This window comes from Manis javanica, chromosome 10 (genome assembly GCF_040802235.1).
Source record: "Manis javanica isolate MJ-LG chromosome 10, MJ_LKY, whole genome shotgun sequence".
NCBI lineage: Eukaryota > Metazoa > Chordata > Mammalia > Pholidota > Manidae > Manis > Manis javanica.
The window spans coordinates 118,904,466-118,922,734 of NC_133165.1; the positions used below are offsets into that span (position 1 = coordinate 118,904,466).

General features: G+C 42.7%; 1 protein-coding gene and 1 long non-coding RNA gene across 8 annotated transcripts in view; one reads left to right on the plus strand and one right to left on the minus strand.

The window, feature by feature from the left end:
* PPP6R2 (protein phosphatase 6 regulatory subunit 2) overlaps positions 1-18,269 on the plus strand; it is an 86,511-nt gene that overhangs the window by 9,193 nt on the left and 59,049 nt on the right. For 3 of the 7 annotated variants that reach the window (XM_037006641.2, XM_037006643.2, XM_037006644.2), the window contains exons 1-2: positions 2,332-2,545; positions 16,337-16,466. In XM_037006641.2, coding sequence (XP_036862536.2) covers positions 16,364-16,466 — 103 coding nt within the window. In that variant the 5' untranslated portion in view covers positions 2,332-2,545; positions 16,337-16,363. Of the gene's footprint in view, positions 1-2,330; positions 2,546-13,270; positions 13,362-16,336; positions 16,467-18,269 lie in introns of those variants that run through there. The other 4 variants (XM_037006642.2, XM_017658031.3, XM_073214092.1 and 1 more) reach the window with 3 other exon arrangements.
* LOC118970274 (uncharacterized) lies at positions 366-3,653 on the minus strand. Its single transcript, XR_005058121.2, has 3 exons — positions 3,032-3,653; positions 1,744-1,933; positions 366-536 (listed from the first exon to the last, which is right to left on the minus strand). It is a non-coding gene; the product is annotated as an uncharacterized lncRNA (long non-coding RNA).

An 18,269-nucleotide genomic window follows, 5' to 3' on the forward strand; every position in this document is an offset into this window, starting at 1 on the left:
GGGCTAATTACAGAAACAAGGATTGTAGAAGCTTTGCATATTTTCTCTCTGCATGTTACAGTATGTATTTGTACTATTTAGTTTTAACATGAGAACATAAAAGAATATTCAGTGGGATAGTGACAGAATTTGAGGAGTAACAAAGTAGCCAGTGGCAGATACAATGACTGTTGAGACTTCATATGATCATTTTGGGGAAAGAGTGAGAATTTCTTTACATACGGTCAGGTCAGGAGGGATGTGTCTTGCTAGGTGAAAACATACTATTGTCTTGTTGTATGGGACTTTAAGTGTTTGAAAGGATGCAGACAGAGCTGACTATCCAGAGGGTCAGATTCTGCCTGTTTCCTATTTATTGCCTCAGCTCCAAGTGCATTCCTCTCGGCCTGCTCCGCGATGCCAGAGCTGGACCCTGTGAGCACGCCTCCTGTAGCTGGCCCAGCTGAGCTCTGCCAGTAGAGGGCGCTAGAGAGCCAGTGCCGGAGGAGGGGACTTCTGGGTTGCTGTATGCTCTTCCTCTTGCTCCTCCTGCGCAGCTGCCAAAGACAAGGTGGGAGGCATGCAGGGCGCCAGTGCCGTGGGCGGCTTCTGAGAGTGTGGGCAGCACTCCCAGTGCAGGTTTTCCAGGCTTGGAGGGGTGTATTCCCACCCATCAGCAACTACAGATCAGCTCTATCCCAGGACAACCCAGGGAACGTGGTTGCCCACTGGGCAGCAGCCACACAACTCCCTAATACAGAATTAACTCCCACTTTAGGGAGGAGACCCCTTCCAAGTATTGTCCTTTTTTGAAAACAGAGTTCTCTTTACTCCTTTATAATTAGTGTGTTGTCAGTAATTTTTCTATCAAACGTTCTCTGCTGACGTCATTGTGTGGTTTCTGTCCCCTTATGGGACTATGACTACTGATAGGAGGAAAAACCAGGCAGGCTATGAAGTGTGTGTGTGTGCATACACGTGCACACATGTGTATGTGTACATGTGTATGTAGCATGAATGTAGGTAGTCTTGAGATTTGAAATAGGGAGGCCAGGAAGCCCTTACTGAGAAGGGGACAGTGGAGTCTCAAGTTCTTGAAGGCAAGTCAGTAAGCATGCCAATAACTAGAGGAAGAGCATAACAGGATTCAGGGACAGCATGAGCAAATGGGCTGTGGCAGGAGGCTATACTGACTGGCGCCAAATAAACAGAGGGCCGAAGTGGGAAAATGAGATCAGGTCATGCAGAATGTTGTGGTAATAGCAAGGACTCTTGAGTCTGGAGCCAGGGGCAGGGATGTGGCCTGCTCATTCTCTCTGGATCCCTACGGGGTCTCTGCTGATTAGGCAAGCTGGCCTCCAGCAAGCCTGGTGGAAGCTGCAGTCCTGAGTCAAGTGCGAGTAACCTGTCTATGACCAGGGCATGGGTGGTCGAGAGCTGTCTGTATTTAGAAGTGGAGGGATTTCCTGATGAGGCCACGGTGGGGTGTGGGAGGAGAGGGGCCCCAGCTGACCTAGGCCCTTTGGCCTGAGCACAGGAAGAGCACCGCAGTTGGGCCTAAGTTCGACCCCACTCTGCGCCGAGGCACCGCGCTTCAGTGGGAAGGGGCCTTTAGCTTGCGGAGCTGCAGAGCATTTTTCAAGTCGGGTGTAAGCCTGATGCGTTTCTACCCCCATTTCCTGGAAGTTTACCCTATAGACCACGCCAGTGATCTGCCTGCCCCGAAGGATACTGGGGAAGGTGTTCTAGTGGGAGATGCCTCACCAGAGACATTCTGGCGTCCAGCTAGGGGGTCCTGGGGGGGGCTGCTGGCCCAGGAGCCGGGCGCCGGGCTGGCGGAGCGCGGTGGGCGGGAGCGGGATTCGGAGGCTGTGGCGGGTCATAGGCCCACCTGTTCGATATTCCCAGCGTTCGAGTTCTTCTTCCAACGTGTTCCCACGGTTCACATCGACTCCTGAAACAATGACTCTTATTTTAAAGGTTAGTTTGATCGAAGGAATTCCAACCAGCGTTTAATGGTCACACATTGTAACACAAAGACTGCGAGAGGCTGCGGGCGGCGCTGCGCCGCTGGCGGAGGACCCCTGCCTGGGCCTCGGGGACGCGCTGCTGCCGCCGCATTGGACATTTGTCACTGTAAACGCGCAGTCCCGGAACGAGTCGGTCCCGCTGGGACCGAGAGCCGGACGCACAGCGGAGACGCGCGAGCGGAAGCTGCACCTACCGCGCTGGCGTTGGCGCGTCCCTGGGAGCACGCGTCCCGCCCCGCCGCGCCACCTGCCCCGCCCCCGAGGCCGCGCCCTGACAGCAGGCGCGCCCCCGCGGGCCCCGCCCTTCACGTGCGTGCGCGCCCCCGCCGCCGCCATTTTGGAGCGACTGGAGCGCCGCCCTTGGACCCTGCCGGTCCCGCGCAGTTTCCGTGGGCGCCGTGTCCGTGGGCGCCGCGCCCGGCCGGGCCCCATGTGCGTGCGGCCTACCCCAGGCCGTCCGGGCTTCGCCTCCGCCAGCGTCCTGGCCTCCACGCGGGCCTCCGAGGAGCCGCCGCAACGCCCGGCCCGGGGGGCAGGTGAGTGCGGCGCCGCGGCGGCCCCTCGGAGCCGACCGGGCCGTGCCTGCGCCTACCGGTGCCCCCGTGGTGTCCACCCTCAGTGCCCACCCTGTCAGGGACGCTCCCTGTCACTGTCCATCCCCGTCAGTGTCCCCCCGTCAACAACCACCCTTGTCGGTGTTCCCCCGTTAGTGTTCCCCCGACAGAGCCCACCCCGCCAGTGACCCTCTGTTGGTAGCTCCCCATAGTGCCCGCCCCACCATTGTCCACTGTCAGTGCCCACCCCCACGACAGCGTCTCCCTGTCAGTGGCCCCTAAGTGCTCCCCTCGCCCGTCAGTGTCACATGTCAGTGACCCCTCCCCGTTAACACCTCTGCCGCTGTGCTGCCCTTCCTCCGCAAGGCCAGCCTACCCTGCTGGTGTCTACCCCGTCCGGCCCTCCATTAGTGCCCCCACCAGCCGGTCGGCGCTCCCCATGACCCTCCTCACTGTTCCCTCTCTTACCCGCCCTTGGGAGCCCTGGCCCCCTTGAGTGTCCTTTCACCTGCCCCCAGCCATGTGACATCTTCCACGCAGCCTTCCGGCTCCTTTGTATCCTTGCAGCTTTACGACCTGTATAGTCCACCCAGTTGTTACTTTGGCCCCCAGTTTGCTGTCCCACCAGCTCACCCAGGCCCTCACTGCCATGGTCTTTGCCGTCTCTGCAACCCCCTCCCCCGCCCCGTTTTGTCACTGTCCCCGCCTGTATCCGTTCCTATAGCCTTCTCCAGCTTGTTACTCTTTCCCCCCGCCTGTCACCTGCCCTCATGGCCCCTCCCTGCCGTGTCCTTGGCCTCTCTCTCAGTGCCTGGGCATCACCGACACAGCTGCCCCCCTCTTCTCCATGTCCCTTCCTTTCTGGTTTCTTTTCCCTTTCGGCTTCTGTGAGCCCTGTGCCAGCCAAGCTCTGGAAGCTGAGAAACAGCTAGCTGTGAGTGGGAGGACCGAGCCTAACAGACTGAGGGGACAGCATGTGCAAAGGCCCTGAAGTGGACCTGCTCCAGAAACCTGTATGAGACAGATTGATGTGTGGCCAGGGTGAGCGGTGCAGGCAGGAGGCAGGGCTGGAGGTTGACTGCCTTCCTCCTGAACTTGGGGCATTGTAAGGAGGGAGAGGCGAGGTGTTGGGGTGCATGTATTGTGGTTGAGACTTGGGGGATACTTTGGAGGCAGGGGTTGGGACTTGCTGCTGGAAAGGGAGAGGCTGTGAGGGAAGGAGAACTGGGCTCTCTGGGCTTCTGGGTGGAGCACACGGGTGGACTGTCACACTGTTTCCTGAGGTGGGGAGGTTGGGTGGGGTGGTGACAGGTGCTCCAGAGTTGTTGTAAGTTGAAGGAAAGTAAGGCTTTCTCCTGGCCGAAGTGGTGAAGTCTGACAAGTCCCAGGGTCAGTAGAAGGCATCTTACAGAAGAATCTGAAGCCCAAAGGAGAGGTCCAGTGGCAGGCATACGCCCAAACACCCTCAGCGTGGGAATCAGGTTTAAAGCCTGGGCCTGGCTATTAACTCAGAGCAGGACATCTTGATCATTTACTCTGTGCTACTGAGTTAGAGGCTTTATGCCAGTCATTTCACTTAGTCCTCATGAGATCCCTAGGGTATAGCAACTGCTTCCTGTTTTAGGGATGAAGAAACTGAAGTATACAGCAAATTGGTGATACAGCCAGGATTTATACCCCAGGCAGGCTAAAGCCTCTCCTCCCTACTCTTTTGGTTGAGGAAAAGGCTAACTTTTGAAACACTGTTTGCATCTTTGAATGGTAATGCTTGTTGATTACCAGGGCACTTCTGTGTGTGCTGCTCCAAAGAGGCTTCACTTGGGAAAGCAGGCGCAGGCCCTTCCTGAAGTGCATGACCTATACCATCTCATTTAATCCTTGTTTTTTAAATTAATTAATTTTTATTTTGATATCATTAATCTACAATTACATGACCAACGTTATGTTTACTAGACTCCCCCCATCAAGTCCCCCCTATGTACCCCATTACAGTCACACTCCATCAGTGTAGTAAGATGCTGTAGAGTCACTACTTGTCTTCTCTGTGCTATACTGCCTTCCCCGTGGCCCCCCTATATTATGTCTGCTAATAGTAATGCCCCTTATTTCCCTTGTCCTCCCTTCCCATGCATCCTCCCCAGTCCCTTTCCCTTTGGTAACTGTGAGTCCATTTTTGGGTTCTGTGAGTCTGCTGCTGTTTTGTTCCTTCAGTTTTTGCTTTGTTCTTATGCTCCACAGATGAGTGAAATCATTTGGTACTTGTCTTTCTCCACCTGACTTATTTCACTGAGCATAACACCCTCTAGCTCCATCCATGTTGTTGCAAATGGTAGGATTTGTTTCTTCTTACAGCTGAATAGTATTCCATTGTGTATATGTACCACATCTTCTTTATCCATTTATCTACTGATGGACACTTAGGTTGCTTCCATATCTTGGCTATTGCAAACAGTGCAGTGATAAACATGGGAATCCATGTATCTTTTCGAATCAGGAATTTTGTTTTCCACAGGCAAATTCCTAGGAGTGAAATTCCTGGGTCAAATGGTATTTCTATTTTTAGTTTTTTGAGGAACCTTTATATTGCTGTTTCACAGTGGTTGAACTGATTTACATTCCCACCAGCAGTGTAGGAGGGTTCCCCTTTCTCCACATCCTCGCCAGCATTCATTGTTCCTTGTCTTTTGGATGTTGGCCATCCTAACTGGTATGAGGTGATATCTCATTGTAGTTTTAATTTGCATTTCCCTGAAAATTAGTGATGTAGAGCATCTTTTCATGTGCCCGTTGACCATCTGAATTTCTTCTTTGGAGAAGTGTCTGTTCAGATCCTCTGCCCATTTTTTAATTGGTTTTTTTGCTTTTTGGGTGTTGAGGTATGTGAGTTCTTTATATATTTTAGATGTTAACCCCTTGTCACATATGTCATTTATGAATATACTCTCCCATACTGTAGGGTGCCTTTTTGTTCTACTGATGGTGTCCTTTGCTGTACAGAAGCTTTTTAGTTTGATGTAGTCCCATTTGTTCATTTTTGCTTTTGTTTCCCTTCCCTGAGGAGATGGGTTCAGGAAAAAGTTACTTGTGTTTATATTCAAGAGATTTTTGCCTATGTTTTTTTCTAAGAGTTTTATGGTTTCATGACTTACATTCAGGTCTTTGATCCATTTTGAGTTTACTTTTGTGTATGGGGTTAGACAATAACCCAGTTTCATTCTCTTACATGTAGCTGTCCAGTTTTGCCAACACCAGTTGTTGAAGAGGCTGTCATTTCCCCATTGTATATCCATGTCTCCTTTATCAGATACTGATTGACCATATATGCCTGGGTTTATATCTGGGCTCTCTATTCTGTTCCATTGATCTATGGATCTGTACTTGTGCCAGTACCAAATAATGTTGATTACAGTGGCTTTGTAGTAGAGTTTGAAGTCGGGGAGCATAATTCCCACAGCTTTATTCTTTCTTCTCAGGATTGTTTTGGCTATTTGGGGTCTTCGTGGTTCCATATGAATTTTAGAACTATTTGTTCTAGTTCATTAAATAATACTGTGGGAATTTTGATAGGGATTGCATTGAATCTGTAGATTGCTTTAGACAGTACAGCCATTTTGACGATATTAATTCTTCCTATCCATGAGCATGGGATGTATTTCCATTCAGTGATATCTTATTTAATTTCTCTCATGAGTGTCTTACAGTTTTCAGGGTATAGGTCTTTCACTTCCTTGGTTAGGTTTATTCCTAGGTATTTTATTATTTTTGATGCAATTGTGAATGGAATTGTTTTCCTGATTTCTCTTTCTGCTAGTTCATCGTTAGTATATAGCAATGCACAGATCTCTATATTAATTTTGTATTCTGGAACATTGCTGAATTCAGATATTAGATCTAGTAGTTTTGGAGTGGATTTTTTAGGGTTTTTTATGTACAATATCATGTCATCTGCAAACAGGGACAGGTTTTCTTCCTTGCCAATCTGTTTGCCTTTTATTTCTTTGTGTTGTCTGATTGCCGTGGCTAGGACATCCAGTACTATGTTGAATAACAGTGGGGAGAGTGGGCATCCTGTCTTGTTCCCAATCTTAAAGGAAAAGCTTTCAGCTTCTCACTGTTAAGTAAAATGTTGGCTGTGGGTTTTTCATATATGGCCTTGATTATGTTGAGGTACTTGCCTTCTATACCCATTTTGTTGAGAGTATTTATCCTGAATGGATGTTGAATTTTGTCAAATTGTTTTTCAGCATCTATGGAGATGATCATGTGGTTTTTGTCCTTTTTGTTGATGTGGATGATGTTGATGGATTTTTGTATATTGTACCATCCTTGCATCCCTGGAATAAATCCTATTTGATCATGATGGATGATCTTTTTGATATATTTTTGAATTTGGTTTGCAAATATTTTGTTGAGTATTTTTGCATCTATGTTCATCAGGGATGTTGGTCTGTATTGTTCTCTAATAATTCTTTGTGTATCTGTGGCATCTGTAATGATATTTCCTTTCTCATTTCTGATTCTGTTTATGTGTGTAGACTCTCTCTTTTTTCTCGGTAAGTTTGGCTAGGGGTTTATCTGTTTTGTTTATTTTCTCAAAGAACCAGCTCCTGCTTTCATTGATTCTTTCTATTGTTTTATTCTTCTTGATTTTATTTATTTCTGCTGTAATCTTTATTATGTCTCCTTCTATTTGGGCCACATTTGTTCTTCTTTTTCTGGCTTCATTAATTGTGAGTTTAGACTGATCATGTGGGATTGTTTTTCTTTCCTGAGGTGGGCCTGTATTGCAGTATCCTTCCCTCTTAGCATGGCCTTCGCTGTGTCCCACAGATTTTGCTGTGTTCAGTTCTCATGTCTCCATGTATTGCTTGATCTCTGTTTTTATTTGGTCATTGATCCTTTGGTTATTTAGGAGCATGTTGTTAAGTGTGCATATGTTTGTGGGCTTTTTTGTTTTCTTTGCATAATTTATTTCTAGTTTCATACCTTTGTTGTCTGAGAACCTGGTTGGTACAATTTCAGTCCTTCTGAATTTACTGAGGCTCTTTTTATGGCCTAGTATATAATCTGTTCTTGAAAATGTTCCATGTGCACTTGAGAATGTGTATCCTGCTGCTTTTGGGTGGAGTGTTCTGTAGATGTCTGTTACGTCCATCTGTTCTAATGTGTTGTTCAGTGCCTCTGTCTCCTTATTTTCTGTCTTTCTGATCTGTCCTTTGGAGGGAATGGTGTGTCAAAGTCTCCTAAAATGAATGCATTGTGTTCTGTTTCCCCCTTTAATTCTGTTAGTATTTGTTTCATATATGTAGGTGCTCCTGTGTTGGATGCATAGGTGTTTATAATGGTTATATCCTCTTGTTGCACTGACCCTCGTTTATCATTATGTAATGCTGAAGCATTCTTTCCTTTTGCTCTTTCAGGATTAGTTATATTTGCTATATTTTCATATTGTATATGGTTTTGGGAGTAGGTGTCTTTCTCACCTCTCATGCCCTCATCTTTTTTCAGCTCCATTTATTTAAATGTTCTTTAGTATTCCTCAGCAATGTTTCGTAGTTTTCATTGCAAACTTCTTATTCAGTGTATGTGTATTTGATGTATTTTTTTTGACAAAAACATGTTGTATTTCTATACACTAGTAGCAAATAATTTCTTTTTTTATTTTTATTAAGGTATTATTGATATACACTCTTATGAAAGTTTCACATGAAAAAACAATGTGGTTACTACATTTACCCATATTATCAAGTCCCCACCCATACCCCAATGCAGTCACTGTCTGTCAGTGTTGTAAGATGCCACAGATTCACTATTTGCCTTCTGTGTGCTACAGTGTTTTCCCTGTGATCCCCCACACCATGTGTACTAAACATAATACCCCCTCAATCCCCTTCTCCCTCCCTCCCCACCCGTCCTCCCACATCCTTCCCCTTTGGTAACCACTGGTTCCTTCTTGGAGTCTCTGAGTCTGTAACAGCAAATAATTTCAAAAATAATTTAAATAATGCCAACATTAATAAAATTATTTGGAATAGATTTAATCAAGGTGCAAATCTTGTACATTGAAAAATTTTTTTATTAAGATGTCATTGATATACATTCTTCTCAAGTTTTCACATGAAAAACATTGTGGTTACTACATTCACCCATATTATCAAGTACCCCCACCTCACTGCATTGCAGTTACTATCGATCAGTATAGTAAGATGCCACAGAGTCACTACTTGTCTTCTCTGTGCTACACTGTCTTCCCCATGGCCCCACACACACCATGTGTGCCAATCATAATGCTCCTCTATCCCCTTCTCCCTCCCTCTCCACCCGCCCTCCCACACCCCTTCCCTTTGGTAACCGCTAGTCCCTTGGAGTCTGTGATTCTGCTGCTGTTTTGTTCCTTCAGTTTTGCTTTGTTGTTAAACTCCACAAATGAGAGAAATCATTTGGTACTTGTCTTTCTTCTCCTGGCTTATTTCACTGAGCATAATACCCTCTAGCTCCACCCATTTTGTTGTAAATGGTAGGATTTGTTTTCTTCTTATGGCTGAATAATATTCCATTGTGTATATATTCTACATCTTCTTTATCCATTCATCTACTGATGGATACTTAGGTTGCTACCATATTTTGGCTATTGTAAACTGTGTGGTGATAAACATGGGGTGTGTGTATCTTTCAAATCAGGGATTTTGTTTTCCTCAGGTAAATTCCTAGGAGTGGAATTACTGGGTCAGATAGTATTTCTATTTTTAGTTTTTTAAGGAACCTCCATACTGCTTTTCACAGCAACTGCACCATTCTGCATTCCCACCAACAGTGTAAGAGGGTTTCCAGTTTTCCTGCATCATCGCCAGCATTTGTTGTTTCTTGTCTTTTGAATTGTGGCCATACTAACTGGTATGAGATGATATCTCATTGTGGTTTTAATTTGCATTTCCCTGATGATTACTGATGTGGAGCATCTTTTCATGTGCCTGTTGGCCATTTGTATTTCTTTGGAGAAGTGTCTGTTTCTGTCCTCTGCCCTTTTTGGATCAGGTTATTTGTTTTTTGGGTGTTGAGGCGTGTGAGTTCTTTATATATTTTAGATGTTGATCTCTTATCAGATGAGTCATTTACAAATATATTCTCTTATATTGTAGGATGCCTTTTTGTTCTGCTGATGGTGTCCTTTGCTGTACAGAAGGCTTTTAGTTTGATGTAGTCTCATCTGTTCATTTTATAGTTTCCCTTGCCTGAGATGTGTCCAGTAAGAAGTTGCTTGTGCTTATATTCAAGAGGTTTTTGCCTTTTTACTTCTTAAAGTTTTATGGTTTTATAACTTACATTCAGGTCTTTGATCCATTTTGAATTTACTTTTGTGTATGGAGTTTGACAGTAATCCACTTTCATTCTCTTACATGTAGCTGTCCAGTTTTTCCATCACCAGATGTTGAAGAGAGGCTGTCTTTCCCCACTGTATATCCACAGCTCCTTTATCATATATTAATTGACCATATATGCGTGGGTTTATATTAGGGGTTCTCTTTTCTGTTCCATTGATCTATGGGTCTGTTCTTATGCCAGTACCAAATTGTGTTGATTACTGTGGCTTTGTAGTAGGTCTTGAACTCAGGGAGCATAATCCCCCCAGCTTTATTTTTCCTTCTTAGTATTGCTTTGGCCATTTGGGGTCTTTTGTGGTTCCATATGAATTTTAGAACTATTTGTTCTAGTTCATTAAAGAATGCTTTTGGTATTTTAATAAGGATTGCATTGAATCTGTAAATAGCTTTAGACAGGATGGCCATTTTGGCAATATTACTTCTTCCTATCCATGAGCATGGGATGTATTTCCATTTAGTGTTGTCTTCTTTAATTTCTCTCATGAGTGTCTTGTAGTTTTTAGAGTATAGGTCTTTTACCTCATTGGTTAGGTTTATTCTAGGTATTTTATTCTCTTCGATGCAATTGTAAATGAAATTGTTTTCCTGATTTCTCTTTCTGCTAGTTTTTTGTTAGTATATAGGAATGCAACAGATTTCTGTGTATTAATTTTGCATCCTGCAACTTTGCTGAATTCAGTTATTAGTTTCAGTAGTTTTTTGGTGGATTCTTTAGGGTTTTTTATGTAAAATATGTCATCTGCAAATAGTGACAGTTTAACTTATATCTTAACAATTTGGATGCTTTTTATCTCTGTGTTTTGTCTGCTGTGGCTAGGAGTCCAGTACTATGTTGAATAAAAGTGGGGAGAGTGGCCATCCTTATTTTCCTCCTAATCTGAAAGGAAAAGCTTTTAGCTTTTCACTATTAAGTCCAGTGTTTTCTATGGGTTTGTCTTATATGGCCTTTATTATTTTGAGGTACATTTTTTTGAGAGTTTTTATCATGAATGGATGTTGAATTTTGTCAAATGCTTTTTCAGCATCTATTGAGATGATCGTGTGGTCTTTATCCTTTTTGTTAATATGTATGATATTGATTGTTTTATGAGTATTGTACAAACCTTGCATCCCTGGAATAAATCCCACTTGGTCATGTTAGATGATCTTTTTCATGTATTTTTGGATTTGGTTTGCTAATATTTTGTTGAGGATTTTTGTATCTGTGTTCACTTGGTCTGTAATTTTCTGTTTTTGTGGTGTCTCTATCTGATTTTGGTCGCAGAGTGATGCTGGCCTCATAGAATGAGTTTGGAAGTATTCCCTCCTCTTCTGCTTTTTGGAATACTTTAAGGAGGATGGGTATTAGCTCTTCTTTAAATGTTTAATAGCATTCAGCTGTGAAGCTATCTGGACATAGCTTTTTTGGGGGAGAATTTTTTATTATCAGTTTGATTTCTTTGGTGGTAATTGGTTTCTACAGACTTTCTCTTTCTTCCTGGGGTCTTGGAAGGGTGTATTTTTCTAGTAAGTTGTCCATTTCTTCGAAGTTGTCCAATTTATTGGCATATAATTTTTCATAGTATTCTCTAATAATTCTTTGTATTTCTGTGGTATCTGTTGTGATTATTCCTTCTTCATTTCTGATTGTGTTTGTGTGTGTACATTCTCCTTTTTTTCCCTGATAAGCCTGGCTAGGGGTTTATGTATTTTGTTTATTTTCTCAAAGAAATAGCACCTAGTTTCATTGATTTTTTTCCTCTGTTGTTTTATTCTTTGTGATTTTATTTCTGCTCTGATCTTTATTATGACTCTCCTTCTACTGACTTTGGGTTTTATTTGTTCTTCTTTTTCTAGTTTCTTTAATTGTGAGTTCAGAGTGCTTATTTGGGATTGTTCTTGTTTCTTATTGTTGCATATTTCCTCTTAGAACTGCGTTTGTTGCTCCCACAGATTTTGGGCCGTTGTGTTTTTGTTTTCATTTGTTTCCATGTATTGCTTTATTTCTGTTTTAATTTGTTTATTGATCCATTGATTATTTAAAAGCATGTTGTTTAGCCTCCATGTGTTTGTAGGTCTTTTTGTTTTCTTTGTGTAATTTATTTCTAGTTTAATGCCATTGTGGTCTGAGATGCTGCTTGGTACAATTTCAATCTTTTTGAATTTATTGAGGTTCTTGTGGCCTAGCGTGTGATCTGTTCTGGAAGATTTTCCATGTGCACTTGAGAAGAATGTGTATCCTGCTGCTTTTGTTGGAGTGTCCTGTAGATACCTGTTAAGTCCATTTGGTCTAATGTATTGTTCAGTGCTTCTGTTTCCTTATTTATTTTTTGTCTGGTTGATCTATTGATGTGAGTGGTGTGTTCAAGTCTCCTAAAATGAATGTGTTGCAGTCTGTTTTCCCCTTTAATTCTGTTAGTATTTGTTGTACATAATTAGGTGCTCCTATGTTTGGTGTGTAGATATTTATAATGTATGTGCTCTTGGTGGACTGACCTCTTTATCATTCTGTAGTGTCCTTCTTTGTCTCTTGTTACTTTCTTTGTTTTGAAATTAATTTTGTCTGACATAAGTACTGCTACTCCTGCATTTTTCTCCCTATTATTTTGCATGAAATATATTTTCCATCACTTTGTTTTTAATCTGTGTCTTTGGGTGTGTAATGAGTCTCTTGTAGGCAGCATATATATGAGTCTTTTGCTTATCCATTCTACTACCATTCTGTGTCTTTTGATTGGCACATTTAGTTCATTTACATTTTGGGTGATTATTGATAGATATGTACTTATTGCCAATTTATTAATTGTGTTCTGGATGTTTTTTATAGCTCCTTTCTGTTTCTTTCTTATACTCTTGTTATTGATGGGTTTCTTTAATGTTATAATTATATTTTCTTTTCTATTTATACCTATTCTGGTTATATATTAAATTTACTGAAATAAGCATGGTAATCTCTTTTGGTACATTTCACTTTATTTATTTTGTTTTAATTTTTTATTAAGGTATTATTGATATACACTCTTATGAAGGTTTCACATGAAAAAACAATGTGGTTACTACATTCACCCATATTATCAAGTTCCCACCCATACCCCGATGCAGTCACTGTCCATCAGTGCAGCAAAATGCCTCAGATCCACTGTTTGCCTTCTCTGTGCTATACTGTTGTCCCTGTGATCCCCCACACCATGTGTACTAAACATAATGCCCCTCAATCCCCTTCTCCCTCCCTCCCCACCCGCCCTCCCACACCCCTCCCCTTTGGTAACCACTAGTTCCTTCTTGGAGTCTCTGAGTCTCCTGCTGTTTTGTTCCTTCAGTTTTGCTTTATTGTTATACTCCGCAGATGAGGGAAATCATTTGGTACTTGTCTTTCTCCGCCTGGCTTACTTCACTGAGCATCATACCCTCCAGCTCCATCCGTGTTGTTGCAAATGGTAGGATTTGCTTCTTTCTTATGGCTGAATAGTATTCCATTGTGTATATGCACCACATCTTCTTTATCCAGTTCATCTACTGATGGACACTTAGGTTGCTTCCATATCTTGGCTATTGTAAAAAATGCTGCATAATTGTATTTATTTATTTATTTATTTATTTATTTATTTTTGTGTGTGTGTATTTATTGTGGGCTTTGGTTTTGTGGTTATGAAAGGTTCAAGGATAGCTTCCTTACTATATAATAACAGTCTGTCTTAAATTGCTGATTATTCTATTTCAAACCCAATCTAAAGGTACTGTTTTTTACCTTCTTCGTCTTCCTCCACAGTTTTTGTATTAGATGTCATAATCTGCACTTTTTGTGTATCCTATGACTGATTTTTGTATATAGCTGATTTTGCTCCTTTTAATTTCATACTTGCTTGGTAATTAGTTGGTCTACTACCTTTACTGCAGGTTTATTTTCACCGGTGAAAGCTATTTAGCCTTAGGAGTATATCCATCTAGAGCAGTCTCTTAAAGGTATCCTGTAATGCTGGCCTAGTGGTAGCGAATTCCTTCAGCTTTTGTTCATCTGGAAATTGTTTAATTTTTGCTTCAAATTTAAATGATAATCTTGCCGGGTAGAAGATTCTTGGCTGGAGGCCCTTCTGTTTCAGTACATTAAATTTATCATGCCACACTCCCTTCTGGCCTGTAGAGTTTCTGTTGAGAAGTCTGCTGATAGCCTGATGGGATTTCCTTTATAAGTAATCTTTTTTCTCTGTCCGGCTGCTTTCAACACTCTCCTTTTCCTTGCTCTTTGCCATTTTAATTATTATATGTTGTGGTGGTGTCTTCCTGGGGTTCCTTTTATTAGGAGATCTTCGCGTTTCCATGGCCTGAGTTGTCTGTTTCCTCCCCCAGATTGGGGAAGTTTTCAACAATTACTTCCTTAAAAAGACTTTCTATCCCTTTGTCTTTCTCTTCTCCTTCTGGAACCCCTATTATGCGAATATGGTTTTGTTTGGATTGGTCACACAGCTGTCTTACCATTCTTTCGTTCCTAGAGATCCTTTTTTCTCTCTGTTCCTCAGCTTCCTTTTTTTCCTGTTGTCTAATTTCCATTTCATTTACCTTCTCCTCTACATGATCTAATCTACTTTTAAATCCCTCCATTGTATGTTTCATTTCAGATATTGTATTCTTCAGCTCTGAGTGGCTTTTTTAAGTCTTCTGTCTCTTTGTTGGAGTCCTCCCTGAGATCTTGAATACTTAACTGTAAATCCATGAGCATGTTTATGACTTTTATTTTGAAATCCTTATCACGAAGACTGATGATGTCTTTCATTTAGCCCTCTTTCTGGTGTTCTGTCTTGTAGTTTTGTTTGGATCCTTTTCCTCTGCCTGCTCATTTTTTCAGGATTTCTGTGTTTCTTCCTTTGTATTAGGTGTCTCTGCTATGCTTTCTGACCTATAGAGTAAAAGCTTTATGAAGAAGGTGTTCACTGGTTCCCATAAGCTCAAGAGTCTATACTCTCTAGCATCTGGTTCTATTTTGCAGGGGCCGCAGCTGTTGGTGTGCCGTGGGTGGTGCACCTTTCTTTCTGGCGTCTGTAGTTGTCTGTCTAGGTGGGCAGTGTGCTTGAGCTACTGCCTTTGTGATCAGCTCAGGGGTACAGGGATAAGGGGGTGGGTCGGCTGATGTGCGGCTCTGCCCCGGCTGGATGTGCAGCACTGGGTTTGGGCACCCACAGGATGGAAGGAGCTCTGGGGGCTGGCTCCTGTAGGCACCTCCCCATTTTGGCTGAAACGGATCCAAGGAAGCCAGGAGAATCTCCCTTTACCTGCCAGGCAGCAAAGTCTCATGCTGCCTCTGGGCCAAGAAGTGGGTTTTCTGCCAGCACCATGTGTGAGGAGGAACCTTGAGGTTTAGTTGCCAGCAAGGGGGATAGAGTGTTGGGCTCCCGAGAGTTCCTGATCTGTTGGGCTGGGGGAGGGCTGGGGAGGTATCCTCCACCTGCCTGTTCTTCTGAGGAGAGAGTTCTATCCACCCTTGCCCCTCTGGCACCCCTCTTCCTCCTGGCAAGTCTTTCAAACTGCTGCCTCTGCTTTGTGTCTCAGGACTGGCAGAGGGTACCTGCCCTCTACCCTAGCTGGAGTCTCAGTGTTCCAGAGTGTTCTACCTGCCCCTGGTGTCCAGCCCTGACCATCACCAGAACCCAATGTAACGTGGGCTTGGGCTCCCGGAGCAGACCTCCAGGGCCAGGTGTGCAGCACTCCTGGGCTCCTACCCCTTCTTACTCCATTCCTCTTTCTCCCGCCTTTAGGCTGGGGTTGGGGGAGGGCTTGGGTCCCACTCAGTCTCAGCTTTGCCCCTTTACCCTTTTCTGTGTGTTCTTCTTTCCCAGGTATAGGGGGTCTGTTCTGCAGTCTTCAGGTCATTTTCAGATTTAGCTGTATTTGCTGTATTTTCTTCTTTTATGTGTTTTAGGAGGAGATTTATGCCTTGTCTTTATACTCTGCCATCTTTAATCCAATTCTCTTCCAATACTTTCAGATTTTTAAAGCTGTGTATAAAGTTCTGGAAAGCCAGTTTTGACTTATCAGCTTAATAAGTTTAATTATGAAATGTTAGATGTAAAAAGATTTATGTATTTTAGAAGGTGATAACACTGACTTCTTCCTGGCTTACTTGTACAACTTGGAATACCTTTTTTTGGTTTGATTTTTATTTCAAGTTTAAAAATGCACAAATGTAGAAAAAACATACTGAACCCATGTCCTCATGGTTAGTTAACCAGACACTGATTGGTGTATATCTGTAGCACAAGCAAGGACAAGGAATTTTTAGTTCCTTAATTGTGACATGTTCTGATAATTTAATACCAACTAAAGGTCCTGATTTGTTTTCCTTTTCTCTCCCATTTTGGTAAAGTAACTTTACAAAGGCAGAACTTAAAATAAGTTTTTTTTCCTTTTATTTTTTTAGGTGAAGAGATTATTAACCTTCTACTGAATGAAAAAATTATTCTTAAAGTTGCGTATTCTCCAAGAAAAAACCCCAAATGTTTTTATATTTTGCCTGAAAACAAAATCTGAGCAAGAAGCTTACATAGAAGGTAAGATAATTTTCCTTTTTAATATTGGAATGATGTGTTCCATGAAAGTTTGGTGGAAGTCATCTGAAAACAATCTAGGCCTGGCATTTTTCTTAATGAGGTGATTTTAAACTTCTGATTTAATTTATTTAAATTAGAATAGGGCTATGCAGACTTTTTTGTTTTTGTTTTTTTTTCTTAATGTTTTTATTATAATACAGAGACTACATGTTTTCCCTTTAGTAGAACATATTTTCAATTAATAGGAATCATTAGATAAAACAGACTGGAACATACTCATATCAGTAATGAATGGATTACCACATCTGCATAGCTGGCATAATGCTAAAGAAGCTGGTAGGGGGAAAGAGAATGTGATACTACTCTGAATATTGCTCCCACTATTGAAGATTAGGGCATATTTAGATGGACTTTTGAAACTTTCTTTCTGAACTCTGGTGTTTTCCTTTTGTGTTGTTTTTTTTAAATTAAGGTATCGTTGATATACAGTCTGATGTAGGTTTCACAAGAGCAACATTGTGGTTTCAACATTTACCCACATTATCAAGTTCCCACACACATGCCCCATTGCAGTCACCGTCCATCAGCGTAGTGAGATGCTGTAGAGTCACTGCTTGACTCCTCTGTGCTGTGCTGCCTTCCCCGTGGCCCCCACATTATGTGTGTTGATCATGATGCCCCTTGATCCTCTTCTCCCTCCCTCTCCACCCCTTCCCCACCCCCTCCCCCACCCCCTTTCCTTTAATAGCCGCTAGTCCCTCCTTGGAGTCTGTGAGTCTGCTGCTGTTTTGTTCCTTCAGTTTTGCTTTGTTGTCATGCTCCACAAATGAGTGAGTAAAATCATTTGGTGCTTGTCTTTCTCTTCCTGGCTTATTTCACTGATACACACACTTTTTAAAATTCATCTTAATTAGTTATACTTTTCTAGGAAGATATCCATTCAATCTAAGTCTCAAATTCATCGGCACATGCTGATTCATTCTTCTGTTGTACTCTTATCTGTTTTAATGCCCCCATTAAATTTTTCAACAGCCAAAAAAAAAGTACATTTCCCTTTTTGATTCTGCTTTATTGTGAAATTTATGTGAATATACTGTGTAGGTAGAAGCTCATGGTGATGACGCAAGGAGCTTTGCTTGAAGGTGTGCGTGTAGCCTGTTGCTGTTTAGTTGTGTGTTGACCCTCCTGTGTCTGGTTCTGAGGTGCTGTTTGTGGAGAAGTTACTTGGTCTGTCTGTGCCACAGTGCAATCCACATAAAATGGGGACAGCCATGCATATGTAGCGAGGTGTATTCTCTATGCCACTGTGGGAACACATGAGAGAGGGTGCACACTGTTGCGACTGCTGCCTGGAGGGTTCGCGCCACATGGAAGGGAGCAGGGAGGGGAGGGCTCTGTTCCCACCTGTATCACATGCCTCTAAGGGGCTCTTCCCTGGCAATCCAGTTAGATGCTGGATAAATTATAGTGAATATAATTTCTTGTGAGCTCTTTGGCACGTTGAAAGTTAAGATAATCCTCCAAAGGCCAAAAGAGAAGAAAATGAAAAAGAACAGTGAGCATCACTGTAGCACCTTTGCTCCTTGGTAATAAGCATGACCATGCATTAGAGGAGGCAGTGTGGGCCTTAGGGTATCTATAGAGTAATGCTAAGCAAACTTGAACTTGCAGTCAGAACACATGTGCACACACACCACTGCGAGGAAGAGTCAGTGTAATTACATGCCCAGTGCCTGCCGATGTTCAGTAATCAGGTGCAGTAAATATAATGCATGAAATGTTTGAAGAAATACAAAATAGAAT